This window comes from Pristis pectinata, chromosome 28 (genome assembly GCF_009764475.1).
Source record: "Pristis pectinata isolate sPriPec2 chromosome 28, sPriPec2.1.pri, whole genome shotgun sequence".
In the NCBI taxonomy this organism is placed as follows: domain Eukaryota; kingdom Metazoa; phylum Chordata; class Chondrichthyes; order Rhinopristiformes; family Pristidae; genus Pristis; species Pristis pectinata.
The window spans coordinates 25,189,037-25,203,234 of record NC_067432.1 but is presented as its reverse complement, the minus strand read 5'-3'; the positions used below and the strand labels follow the sequence as shown (position 1 = coordinate 25,203,234).

The 14,198-nt window shown below is 44.5% G+C and overlaps 1 protein-coding gene across 1 annotated transcript in view; it reads right to left on the bottom strand.

The window, feature by feature from the left end:
* The window catches only part of adamts17 (ADAM metallopeptidase with thrombospondin type 1 motif, 17), a 357,749-nt gene that overhangs the window by 135,532 nt on the left and 208,019 nt on the right, over window positions 1–14,198 (bottom strand). Inside the window, 1 exon segment of the mRNA XM_052040638.1 lies at window positions 6,748–6,849. Coding sequence (XP_051896598.1) covers window positions 6,748–6,849 — 102 coding nt within the window.

Here is a 14,198-nt window from a genome sequence, read left to right as displayed (position 1 = left end):
GCCAGCTCTCCTGTCCACTTGTGACTTTTGAATTCCATCCAGGTTCAGAGTCCTGTGGATCTCTGTGGGCAGGTGGCAGGGCAGGGAAGTCTTGTCATCCAGAGGACTTTTTCCTATTCATCTGTAGACTGTGGACATTGCTGGAAGGGCCAGCATTTGTTGCCCAACCCTAACTATCCTTGAGAAGCTGGAGGTGGCAAGGTGGCCAGCTGCATTCTTGAACCACTTGTAGAGGGCGGAGAGGGCTTCCACAATGCAACTGAGCAGAGGACACCCCAAAGACCTCGTTGGCCAGAGGGGTGGGGAAGACAAAATTGCAAATGCCTCTCCCTGTTACCTAAGATGCGTGGGAAGGAGAAGTTGGGTAACCAGAGCCTACTGGCTCAAGAAATGTCAGCTCCAGATTTCATTTCCATAAAGCACACCAAAAAGCTAAAATCAAACCAAAAATGCTGAAAATACTTAGCAGTCCAAGCGGCATCTGTGGAGAGAAGCTTCCTGATTTTACCCTGAGACAGCATAGCCTTAATTATAAGATTTTTCCCTTGTTCTAGAATCCACATGGCCCAGCCTTTTTCCAGTGCTGTTATGAACTTTTTTCAATGACACCACCATAAATCAAACCATTTTGAAACTCTTCCAATCTTGTCTGGAGGTCTGAGACTTGTGGTGTTCTGCAGGGATCACTGACTTGGATGAAAATGTAGATGGGTGGGTTAGTAAGTTTGCAGAGGGCACAAAGATTGGTGGAGTTGTAGACAGTGAAGAAGGTTGTCAAAGGATATAGCAGGATAAGATAAGATAAGATTTCTTTATTAGTCACACGTATATCGAAACACAAAGTAAAATGCATCTTTTGCGTAGAGTGTTCTGGGGTGCAGCCCGCAAGTGTCGCCACACTTCCGGCGCCAACACAGCATGCCCACAACTTCCTAACCCGTACGTCTTTGGAATGTGGGAGGAAACCTGAGCACCCGGAAGGAAACCCACGCAGACACAGGGAGAACGTACAAGCTCCTTACAGACAGTGGCCAGAATTGAACCCGGGTCACTGGCGCTGTAATAGCGTTACGCTAACCGCTACACTACCATGCCTGCCCCCTACACTACCGTATATAGATCAGTGATAGATATGGGCAGACAAATGGCAGATGGAGTTTAATCCAGGCAAGTGTGAGGTGTTGCACTTTGGGAGGTCAAATGTAAGGGGGAAGTATACAGTTACTAGCAGGACCTTTAACAGCATTGATGTACAGGGGAATCTTGGGGTCCAAGTCCATAGCTCCTGAAAGTGGCCATGCAAGTAGATAGGGTGGTAAGGAAGGCATATGGCATGCTTGCCTTCGTTGGTCAGGGCATTGAGTATAAAAGTCAGGAGGTCATGTTGCAACTGTATAAAACTGGTTAGGCCACATTTGGAGTATTATGTGCATTTCTGGTCGCCCCATTACAGGGAGGATGTGGAGGCTTTGGTAAGGGTACAGAAGAGGTTTACCTAGATGTTGCTTCAATTAGAGGGTGTGAACTATAAGGAGAAGTTGGTCAAATTTGGATTTTTTCTCTGGAGTGGCAGAGGTTGAGGGGAGCCCTTACAGAGGTTTGCAAAATTATGAGAAGCGTAGACAGTCAGAATAGAGAGGTTATGCTGCAACTGTACAGGGTACTGGTGAGGCTGCACCTGGAGTACTGCGTGCAGTTCTGGTCTCCTTACTTGAGGAAAGATACACTGGCTTTGGAGGCGGTGCAGAGGAGGTTCACCAGGTTGATTCTGGAGATGAGGGAGTTAGCCAATGAGGAGAGATTGAGTTGCCTGGGACTATAATCGCTAGAATTCAGAAGAATGAGAGGGTATCTTATAGAAACATATAAAATTATGAAAGAGATAGATACGATAGAGGCAGGAAGGTTGTTTCCACTGGTAAGTAAGACTAGAACTAGGAGACATAGCCTCAAGATTTGGGGGGATAGACTTAGGACAGACATGAGGAGAAACTACTTTTCCCAGAGAGTAGTGAATCCGTGGAATTCTCTGAAGGAAGCAGTAGAGGCTACCTCATTGAATATATTTAAGACACAGTTAGATAAATTTTTGCATAGCGAGGGAATTAAGGGTTATGGGGAAAAGGCAGTAGGTGGATCTGAGTCCACAGCTAGATCAGCCATGATCTTATGGAATGGCGGAGCAGGCTCCACAGGCCAGATGGCCTCCTCCTGCTCCTATTTCTTATGTTCTTATGTTAATCATTTTTCCTGGGAAGAAACGTCAAATACTAGAGGACATGTATTAAAGGTGAGAGGGGGAAAGTTTAAGGAAGATGGGCAGGGCAGATTTTTTTTACATAGAGAGTGGTAGGTGCCTGGAATGCGCTGCCAGGGGTAATGGTGGAAGCAGATATGATAGTGGCATTTAAGAGGCTCTTAGATAGACGCATGAATATGCAGGGAATGGAGGGATATGGATCATGTGCAGGCAGAAGGGATTTAGTTTAGGTCAGTGTTGTGTTCAGCGCAGACATTATGGGTCGCAGGGCCTGTTCCTGTGCTGTACTGTTCTGTGTTGTATGTTGTCCTATCCTGTGTGATGCTTCTGTTCCTGAAGTTATATTATACCACCAACATAGCATGGTTAACACATAAATCTTGTTTTATTCACAATGTATTTTGTACTTCAAAAAACTCAAACCTCCTTCCCTCTGTCGATCTTAATCTCTTTTTCTCTACCCTCCTTCTGATCTATTTTGCTCTTTGACCTTCCCTACCTCTGACCTCTTTTCCTTCCTCATTTAGGTAATTTCCTAGTGTTAGTGCTCTGTTAGTTTAAAACCCAGCTATGGTGAAAATTAAATGAAGAACATTATTCCCAGTTTTGTTCAGATTTGTACAGACCAGTCCAGGGTCAGCATCCGGGGAACCTGAGCTATAGTCATAAAGCCATACAGCCCGGAACCAGGCCCTTTGGCCCACTGAATCTGGGCTGGCCATCAAGTACTCATTTATATTAATCTCAATTTATTATCCCTACATCCCTTCAACACCTTCCCAGATTCTACCACTTACCCCCACATTTAGGCAGAATAACCTACCAACCAACATGTCTTTAGGATGTGTGAAGGAACAGGCAGCATCCAGAGGAAACCCAGGGAGAATGTGTAAACTTCACACCGACAGCACCTGAGGTCAGGATTGAACCCAGGTCACTGGAGCCGTGAGGCAGCTGCACCACTGTGCTGCCCCCTGCACCATCTCTCCAGTCATACACATACTTCTATCACTGAAGGTAATCCCAACCCTGAGTCTCTGCACATTAATAACCCTTCCTACAGGGCCACAATCCTTTTCCTCACTCTGTCTCTGGCTGCTCTTCAAAATCTTTTGGACCTACTCCAATATACCTCTTCTCCTGTCACCACTTAGGTCAGGATGAAGCAGCTGTGACTATAAAGATGTCCCTGCCCACACAACTTCTCACCATGCAGTGCTTTCCTGATGCAGTGTTCCAACTCGAAACATTCATGATTCCTTTCCCCCTATGGATGCAGCTCAACTCACTGAGTTCCTCCAGCAGATTGGTTGTTTCTCCAGATTCCAGCATCTGCAGTCTCTTGTGTCTCCCTGCCAATGCAACAATTCCCTTCCTTGGGAAATGTCTGCCTGGTTTTCCTGGTGGTCACCTTCTGAGTTCTCACTTTTCCAGGTCTTCAGTACTGGTGCATCTGTTCAAAACTTCATTGCCTTCTGTCTGCCTATTCTCCGTTCCCCACCATGTCCACCACTGTCTCTTGGGCTGTGAGTGACCGCTCTGGAATGTGGGAGAGAGCCACCATCTGCTCACATGATACGAAGAGGAATTTCTTCTCTCGGAGGTTTGCAAACCTTTGGAATACTCTACCCAGAAAGGTGCAGAGACTGAGTTACTGAATATATTCAGGCCCAATAGAGAGGGGTATTTGGCCTAAAGGGGAGTCAAAGTTTACAAGGGTCAGGCAGGTAAGTGGAGCTAAGGCCAAGATCTTGTGGAAAGGTGAAGCAAGTTCAAAGAGCCAAACAGCTAACCCTTGCTCTTGTTCTTTATTTTCTTACCGTTCAGCCCAAGTGTAAGAAGCTGGGGGAGTGGGTACCCACGTGATCATTTTAAACTAGTTCCAGTGGAGAAAGGCTCCCCCCCTCCCATGTACTAATGCACTGGATCGATTACCTCTGTACTTACCCCTGCAGCTGATAAAGAGCTAATCTTCAATTCCCTCTGCTTTCTCACAGACTAAATAATTTTTAAAGATTCACTGGTCTATTTACTGCCTGCACATCTGCACTTCTTGCCTCCTGCAATTCCAGACTGCTCACTCATAACACCTTAGACAACTGTTAGTGCAAGAACAATTACACTTAAGAAGCACCATTGCTGTTATAGATTGGCCCAAAATTCTTCACAAAGTTTGACACATGAGGTGATATTAGGGCAAAGAACAAAATTTGACTGAAAAGGGGCTGTTGGGAATGCGTTGGGTGAACAGGACTGATTGTGAGTTTGGACGCAAGCAGTAAAGTTTTAAACAAGCTCAAGTTTACTGGGAGCGGAGATACAGTGACAACCAGGAGATCACTGGAATAATCTGCACTACATGCAGAAGGTCATATCTGGTCATATCACTTCCAAGTGCCACCCTCTCCCTTTCACACACACTGCCTTACTGATGCTCTTATGGTTTATCAGAGGCAGTTACTGACCCAAAGAGGTCACAGCCTGCATTCCGTGGGATTTCTTCACAAATGATAGCTCAATCTGGGCAGAATTTAAGAAACAGTGGAATGCTAAGTGTACATACCTTGGGTTACTTCCAAATGAAAGTCAAACAAACTGTAGACACCCTAAGTTTGAAATAGTTCTGGCAAAGGGTCACAGATCCCAAACCTTGACCATTTCTCATTCCACAGCTGCTGTCTGACCTGTTGAGGTTTACCACCATTTTCTGTTTTTAAGTTACTTCAAACTAGCCAGAATCCTTTTTGCAAGTTCAGTAGTCCCTGCATCCAGAGTCCCTGTGTCCACCAACTCTCTCAAAAGGGATTCATTAGCTCAGCCATCTGCACTCACAAGAATCCTGCACTCAAGTGTAGCCATTTGAAAATTAAGACGAACAGCATTAAATTAATCAATTTATCTGTCCTGTTGCTGCAGAAATTACCAAGTGGAAGAATGTCTTGTTTTGTTGCAAACCCGCACCAATTTGAAGTTTTAATCATCAATTACATTGCTTTTCAGGGATGATTCATGAGGATTATTGTAGGGTTTTCTTGTGTGGAATTTCAGTCCAACTTTGGCAAAATTGACGCAATGCCCAGTGCATTCTGTGGGCATGTCGCCACATGGGCCCCTCGTGGTAGCTCCTGAGAGCCAAGCCTGAGAGCAACATTCACGAGAAGATGCAATATATAATTTATAATATATTACAGTCTAAACAGATATAATATATAATAAAATATTATGCATAATTTAAAAGAATATATTATAGTCAAAGATAGTCAAAATCTTTTTCCCATGGAAGTGGTATCAAAAACAAGAGGTAAGAGGAGTGAGCTTTTATACAGAGAGTGGTTGATATCTGGAACACACTGCCAGAGGAGATGGTGGAATCAGATATAATCACTATGCTCAAGAGGCCTTTAGATAGACATTTAAATAAGTAAGGCATAGGAAGATATGGTCATAATGTGGTTACGCTGTATCAGTGCAGATGAGCGAAATGACTTTGTGACTCTATGATTGTGAGGCAGGAGCTGGGGCCTGACACTGGGAGAAGCAGCAGGGCCAAAGGCCAGGAAGACATCCATGTCAAGTCGAGTTTATTGTCATGTACACAAGTATGGTAAGGTACAGGTGCAATGAAAAACTTGCTTGCAGCAGCATCACAGGCACGTAGGTACAGATAACACACAAAACATAAATTGTAGATAAATTATACAAGACAATGAAGAAAGGGAAAAAAAAAGACCGTACAAAAACAAGACATTAGTGCAAAAAAAGGACACAATTGGAGACAAGACCAAAGGTAGTTGGAAGTGGTCCGTACTGTTCCGTTGCTGAGGTAGGGTTAGGGTTGTGCAGGTCGGTTCAAGAACCTGATGGTTGTAGGAGAGTAGCTGTTCCTGAGCCTGGTGGTGTGGGACTTCAGGCTTCTGTACCTCCTGCCCAACAGTGGCATCTGTTTTTCATCATCCTGGGTTTTGGGGGCAAATACCAGCTTTTCAGCTTGAACTATTAATTTAATTGGAGTTCTTCTTCCTCTTAAGTTTTCTAGAATGGCGGAGTAAGTTCATGATCAGGTGAGAAACCAGCAACCAGTAGAGATACATGGGGCAGGAGCAGGAAGTAGGAGTAAGGTGAAAATTGTGTGAAAAGTTGTCGGATTAAAGCTGATGGCGACCACCAACCAAGTGCTGTGGACAGTGGGAGGGAGGACAGGGGTATGGGCATGTTCCCTCAAACAGAACAGCAACAGGAAGAAACTGGAACAGGACACAAGGGAAGGTGGGCTGCAAGAAAGATTTGAAAGAACACACGTGGGAAAGATCAGATGGGAAAATCATTTTCTAAACAACTAGCAGCTTGTTCTCTCCAACACGCCCACTCTGCCAGGTTTTCTGGAATAGGATGGCAGGGCGTGATTGGCTAATGTTAAATCTATGGCTGTCTCACACCAATACTCGGGAACACCAGGTCTAATGGAACATTAGTGGACCTTGACTCACTTTGTCAACACCACACTCTGTGCCGTCTAGCGGAGGATCCAATTTTGTTTTACACGGTAGGTCTTCTTCCACCAGACACCAGAGGCCCGAACACATCAAATGCTAAAATAAAAGGAGATTCAATGGTTAGAGGTGAGGGCTATGTCATATCTCAAATCTGTTGTTAAACAGAAACAGATATCAGACTTTTAAATACAATTTCCTATTCTCCAAGAACAACTGAATATCTGCAAATGCAAATAGTTTTGATTGTTGGTCACAGATGATTAGAATCTCCACAACCCAGGGACAGGGGACATGTTGCATCACTTCATTGGACCTTGGCTAATAAGCATCTTAACTCCAGCCACTCACTTCAGTTTCATATCCCGTAATATTCGCACTGAACAAAAAGCAACTTCTGATTTTCTCTTCACAGCCACTGCAGTTGGTAAATTGGTTTATTATTGTCACATGTACCAGAGTACAGTGAAAATCTTTGTTTTGCATGCCATCCATACAAATCATTTCATTACGACAGTGCATTGAGATGTACAAGGGAAAACAATAACAGAATGCAGAATAAAGTGTTACAGTTACAGAGAAAGTGCTGTGCAGGTAGACAATAAGTTGTAAGGCCATAACGAGGTAGATTATGAGGTCAAGAGTCCATTTTATCGTACTAGGGAACCGTTCAATAGTTTTATAACAGCAGGATAAAGCTGTCCTTGAGCCTAGTGGTATGTGCTTTCAGGTTTTTGTATCTTCTGCCTGATAGGAGGGGCAAAAGAGAGAATGTCCAGGGTGGGTGGGGGTTTTGTTTATGTTGTCTGCTTTACTGAGGCAGCGAGAAGTGTAGATAGAGTCCATGGAGGGGAAGCTAGTTTCTGTGATGTGCTGAGCTGTGTCCACAACTCTCTTTTAAGCACAACTGCAACTAACAGCACTATTGCACAGTACGAGGCAACAGGGTGCCAGGGATCAACCCAAGAAGACATCAGGTAACTGAGAGACAGAACTTGCTGACCACCAGCAAGCAACCACCACCCAATGACCATTACCCAGTGACCAGCAACCAATGACCATCACCCAATGACAACCATCTAATGACCATCACCAATAACCACCACCCAATGACCACCATCCAATGAGCATCACCCATTGAGCATCACCCAATAACCACCATCCAATGATCATCACCCAATAACCACCATCCAGTGACTGTCACCCAATAACCACCACCCAATGACTATCATCCAATGACCATCACCCAATGACCACCACCCAGTGTGAGGTTCAGACAACTCTTGACACTCAGATCATATGAGCAATGGGGATAGCAGGCTCTGGGGGTGACTCAGCCTGGAATGGAAGGTGTGTAACAAGGTGAAACAAGAGCTGGATTTACAGGGCTTGCAGAAGGCACCCATCTCCTCAGGACCACAAAATGAAAGAGAAACTCTTCTTCAAGCATCTTCAGCCTGACTGCCGGCTGCCTCTCAGGTTTCAGTTTCAGAATCTGTTCACCTGGTTGATGCTCAATTCTGGTTGTTCCTGTCGTAACCTCGAGAAACATTACACAACTTCTGGCTGTGTACTAGTATTTTCATGGCATTAGCACACAGGTTCCAGCAGGCAAGGAGCCCGAATACTTCATAGAAGTGGCACAGATCATTAATATCACAGACCATGTTCCTGAAGGATGGAGAAGTGGAAGGATGTGAATATATAAAGTCCCTTCTAGGACCCCAGAATGGTTGAACCATGGAACAAACAATGAAGTGAAAGCACTGTTGTACATAGGAAGTGTGGCAGCTAATATTTTTCATGTAGTTCTTCATAAGATGTTGATGTCACTCTCATACTTAATTAGCCCTGAACTGAGGAGGCAGTAGAGAGTCAACCACTTTAGTGGACCTGGAGTTACATTTAGATCAGACCAGGTATTACCAGCACTTTCCTTCTCTGAGGGACATGAGCAAACCAAATGGGAACTTATGACATTCTAGGAGATTTGAGTCTTGTTTTATATTCCATTTCAATACTTGAACTGACCCTAAATAAGGGGTCTCAAAATAAGGGGTTGGCCATTCAGGACCGAGCTGAAGAAATATATTTCCAGCCAGTGAGTGGGGAATCATTGGAATTTTCTACCCAAGAGGCTACAAAGGGTCTGCTGTTGAGTATATTCAAACAATTTTTCAGAGATATAGAGGGATATGGAGTTAGTGCAGGAAAGTGGCGCTGAGGTAACCTGGTAAATTGGCTTATTATTGTTGCAGGTACCGAGTACGGTGAAAAACTTTGTTTTACATGCCATGCATACAGATCATTTCATTACAACAGTACCCTGAGGTAGCACAAGGAAATAGCAATAACAGAATGCAGAATATAATGTCACAGCTATGGGGAAGGTACAGTGCAGGTAGACAATAAGGTGCGATAAGCTATGACGAAGTAGATCTGAAATCAAGAGTCCATCTTATCGTACAAAGGGACCATTCAATAGGTAAATGATCAGCCATGATCTTACTAAATGTCTGAATGGCCTGCTCCTGCTTCTATTTCTTATTTTAATTAATTTGTACACAACAAGATCCCACAAACAATCAAATGCCGATGACCAGATAATATACACCAGGTAACACCTGTATTGCTATCTTTAGGAGTCTTTGGTCATGCACCCCAGTGTCCCTCTGACCCTACATTCATTGTGTCCTGTTTGCCCCACCTGAATGTACAACCTCTCAGTTAAATTCTGTTTGCCACATTAACGCTAACCTAGAAGGTCCATTAACATCTGAAAACACTAGGCCAGTTAGCCCCTTCCACCACTCCACCATTCAATTGGATCATGGCTGAACTGTCACCTCAGCGTCACTTCCCTGCACTAATCCCATATCCCTCTGCTCCTCTAATATCCAAAAACTGATCTCTCTTTCTCTCTTGCAGGCTTTCTTCTACACTGTCAAGCACATGGGTAGTTCTTTGCATCCTGGCAAACTGTTAATCATGGCTTCAAAATTTAAGATCATATCATTTATCTATATCACAAAACAGCCTTCCAAAATCCCACTGCACACAACACTGAGTCTCTAAAACACATGTGAACTATTAACTTTTCCTTTCTGCCACTGAGCCAATTTTAGTTCATTTTCCTTTCAATCCTATGGGTTTTCAGTTCCTCAATCAACCTGTCGTGTGGTATATTCACATGCCTCACTAATGTCCATGAAGACAACATCAAGTTTGCTGCCCTCATTGACCCTCCCTATCACCCATAAACATTATTGTTCAGAACAACTTTTCCTGAAAAATCTGTGCTGCCAGTTCATGATTAACCTGACCTTTCCAGATGTTGTTTCCTGCTGTCCGTCAGATTTTTTCCAAAAATTTGTCCATCAGTGATGTTATGCTGACTGGTCTGTAGTTACTTGATCTATCCCATTCCTGATAGGATCATTGGTCAAGTAAATGAGGTCCTGGCGCTGAACAGAGTGGCTTCACCATCTCATTAGTTATTTGGTGGAAACTTTTCTACATTCATTGAAACCTACTGGATACTGAAAGGCCTGGATAGAGGGGACATGGAGAGGATGTTTCCAGTAGTGGGAGAGTCTAGGATCTGAGGGCACAGCCTCAAAATAAAGGGAACTCCCTCTAGAACTGAGATAAGGAGAATTTCTTCAGCCAGAGGGTGGTGAATCTGTGGAATTTGTTGCCACTGAGGGCTGTGGTGGCCAAGTCATTGGGTGTATTCAAGGCAGAGATTGATAAGTTCTTGATTGGTAAGGGGGTTAAGGGTTACGGGGAGATGGCGTGAGAATGGGGTTAAAAAAATCTGCCATGATTGAATGGCAGAGCAGACTTGATGGGCCGAATGGCCTAATTCTGCTCCTACAGCTTATGGTCTATTCATAAATGGATCTCAGATAAGCAGTCTGGCAACTTGGTGGGCAGATTACACAAGGGAGATAAATGGTGATGGGATAAATCTGAGAGTCATTAGTTTGCTCAGTGTTTTCTGATGCAACAGCTCGGGGAGAATGTAAATGAGAAACAGGAGCATGCCAAATGATAGATCCTTGGGGCCCCATCAGCAAGGGTGTGGGCAGCAGAGGAGCAGCCAATGCAGGAAAATCTCTGACTGTGAGTGGATAGATAACAATGAAATCAGGTAATGTGGTCCCACCCAGATGGAGAGCAGAGGAAGTACAGTCTGGTCACCATATTAACGGCACCCCACCTCTAATGTGGAATATCCAATGACACTGGAATTCCCTGGTGTTGACAATCTTTACCTCTTTGCTACTGCAGAAACTGTTTGACACACTTCATCTATTACACAAGGTGATGTTATTTCAAAAGCTCTTCACCGACAGTCAGGAGTTCAGGAAACCTGATGTCAGGGGCACTATAAAAATGTAGCAGGAGTTAGACTGAAGCAATCAACAAGTTTCTGTTCTGCGGGACTTTATATCCGCCCACCTCATCACTTCACCTCACTGCCTGTCGTAGCACATTAATTCCTTTAAGTAGGCTTTCAGACAAACTGGTTTTCCAGTGGAGCGAATTAAAACTTCAGGGAACGAACCCCTCACCCTGTCAGCTCAGTTCTTCAATGACAAAACAGCTATGCCAGAATCTGCTCATCCTGGTCCAGCTATATACTGCCTGCTCCACCACAGCTAATATCCAGAAGTTTCGAAAGAAAAGAATAGACTGCAGGTTTTGAGTTTCCCTGATGAGAGCTTCTTGTGTTCAAGGCTCTTTGCCAGGAAAGGGATATTGTAACTGTAACCCATGCATATGTACTCAATCACCGTTGTGCTCAATGAGTTATATACAACTTGCACTGTGGCTGCAGAAGGAGCTAAAGCTGCAGCTGATCTGAAGCAATTCTACCATCAGGACAGACTTCTACTTTGCAGTTATGTCATTTGCCTGCAGTGAGAATATAAGTTATGAAGTCATAGATTCATAGAGACATACAGCAGGGAAATAGGCGCATCAGCCCCGTGAGTCCATGCCAATCACCAACCACACATTTACACTAATACTTTTTTTCATTCTTCCCACACTCTCCTCAACTGCCCGTAGATTCTACCAATCACATACACCAGGGGTAATTTACAGCAGCCAATTAACCTACCAACCTGCATACCTTTGGGATGTGGGAGGAAACTGGAGCACCCATGTGGAACATGCAAACTTCACACAGATTGAACCTGGGTCTCTGGCACTTTTGAGGCAGTGTCTCTACTGGCTGCGCCACTATACTGCCTAAGGGCTGTGCAGATGCCTCCTGTTTTACCCATGGTCTGGCATTGCTTCCTCTTCAAGTAAATGCCCACTTCAGTACGTTCCTACACAATCAGGTCCAACATGTGGCAATGAGTTGGAAACAACGATGCAATAGTTATTTTCTGTCATGTGTACCACAGCAAGGCTAGCCATTAAAACCTGCCGGGAGGAAGGAAGAGCTGAAATGTTAGGGACACCTTGCTCGTCAGTTAGTTGCTCTCAGCAAACTAGGAGAGTTCATTTTGCTTTCAGTAATTTTTCCAGTGTCTAGTGTATTCAGGCCCGCGGACATCGCCCTTCCCACCACAGCAGGAGCACCAGTAGGAACCTGCCAACTGTGTGGCCCCGACACTGCAATATCAGCCACTGAGGAGCAGCCATGCCACAGGTCATGGGCAGGATCTAACCCAGTGCACTCAGCACAGGCACTGGACCGGGAAATAACCCCGACTTCATGTAACCAGATAATGCATACAAATAAGAATATAAACTGCTTGTCTAAGCAATGTGCTGATCAAGGGAATTCAAGGTAAACTCTGTATGGAAACAGATGTTGAAGCAAAGTTCATCTGTTATGCATTGTCTACCATGCCAGTGAGTTACCCATACAAATAATTTTTCCATCATCGATGGTGCTGTAAAAAGTCATAGATAAACAAGAACTGAATTCCTTCCTAATCCACTTCAGATTTGATTGAATTACAGTTTTAGCTCATTGTGAGCTTTTGCCAGCTGCTGATTGCAGACGTCCAGTTTCATTAATCGAGCTACCAGACCCCTGAAGCTCGGCTCTTCCCCACCTTCTGCTACTTTCCTCCACTCTATCTATCCACCTGTGTTTACATGAGACCTGGCAGGTATGTGTGGTGATCTCCACCTTCGACACATGGCCAGTGTGAGGCTCACCAGCTCCCGCTGTTATACCTCTGAGGGATGAATCTCAGACTCAGTGCCTGGGCCAGCCTTTGGTGTAAGGGGTGAGGGGGAGCAGCAGGCACAGTAATGGGTGGGCAGATCCAGCCCCTGCTCTACTCACAGACTATGTACAGTCAATGCAGGTACACACAAACCTATCCATTAGAAGCACGAGGCCATTCGACTCCTCAAGTCTGCTATCCCATTTAGTATGACTAATCTGAATGTAACTTCACCTCCACATTCCTGCCAACTTCAAGTCAAGTCGAGTTTATTGTCATGTCCACAAGGACGGTGAGGTACAGGTACAATGAAAAACTTGCTTGTAGCAACATCACAGGCACATAAATTCAGACAACACAGACAAGCTGCAGCAACGTTCACCCCCTTTGCTTATCAAGAATCCATCTACTTCTGCCTTAAAAAGACTCTGCTTCCGCCGGCCTTTGAGAAAGAGTTCCAGAGACTTCACCCTCCCCATTCACTCCTGGGAATCCCTGGCCCCCATGGCCACTCAAAATGCAGAAGCAGCATCTGAAGTTAGTGAGCTACAAGGACATAAAAGCCTGGAAGGGGACAGGGATAAGTTATGTCAGTAGGCAGGGAGTCACAGATCGAGTTACAGATGGGAAACTTAAAACATTACCATGTGGTGAGTATTCAGCAAGTAACCAGGAAGGCTAACAGAGACAAAGTCACAAAAGTGAAGATGTCGAAAAGCTGAAATAAAAAACAAATACTGGAAACATTCAGCAGGTCAGGCGGCGTCTGTGGAGAGAGAACGGCTGAAGACACTTTGTCAGAACCAGGAAGGAGAGAAAAGATATCAGTGTCAAGCTGTGGGGAGGGTGGGGAGGGGCAGATTCGTCCCCTCCACCATCTGATTTCTGAACAGTCCATGAACCCATGAACTCTACCTTGTTATTCCACTTTTGCACTTTTGTATTTGTTTATTTTTTGGTAACTTACAGTAATTTTTATATCTTGCACTGTACTGCTGCTGCAAAACAACAAATTTCACGACATACGTCAGTGATAATAAACCTGATTCTGACTCAGACAGGATAAAGGGAAAACGTCTGATCGGGAGAGGCCAGCTGTAAATGAGCTCATCTGGTTGATGGGTTAATGAGAAGGAGTACGTGATCCTCTGTTCATGAAAAGTATGAAATAAGGGCGGTTGGAGAGTGAGAACACAGACAAAGGAATGTAAGAGTTGGGTCAGAAGAGGTGGCATCCTTATGGATGGAGTT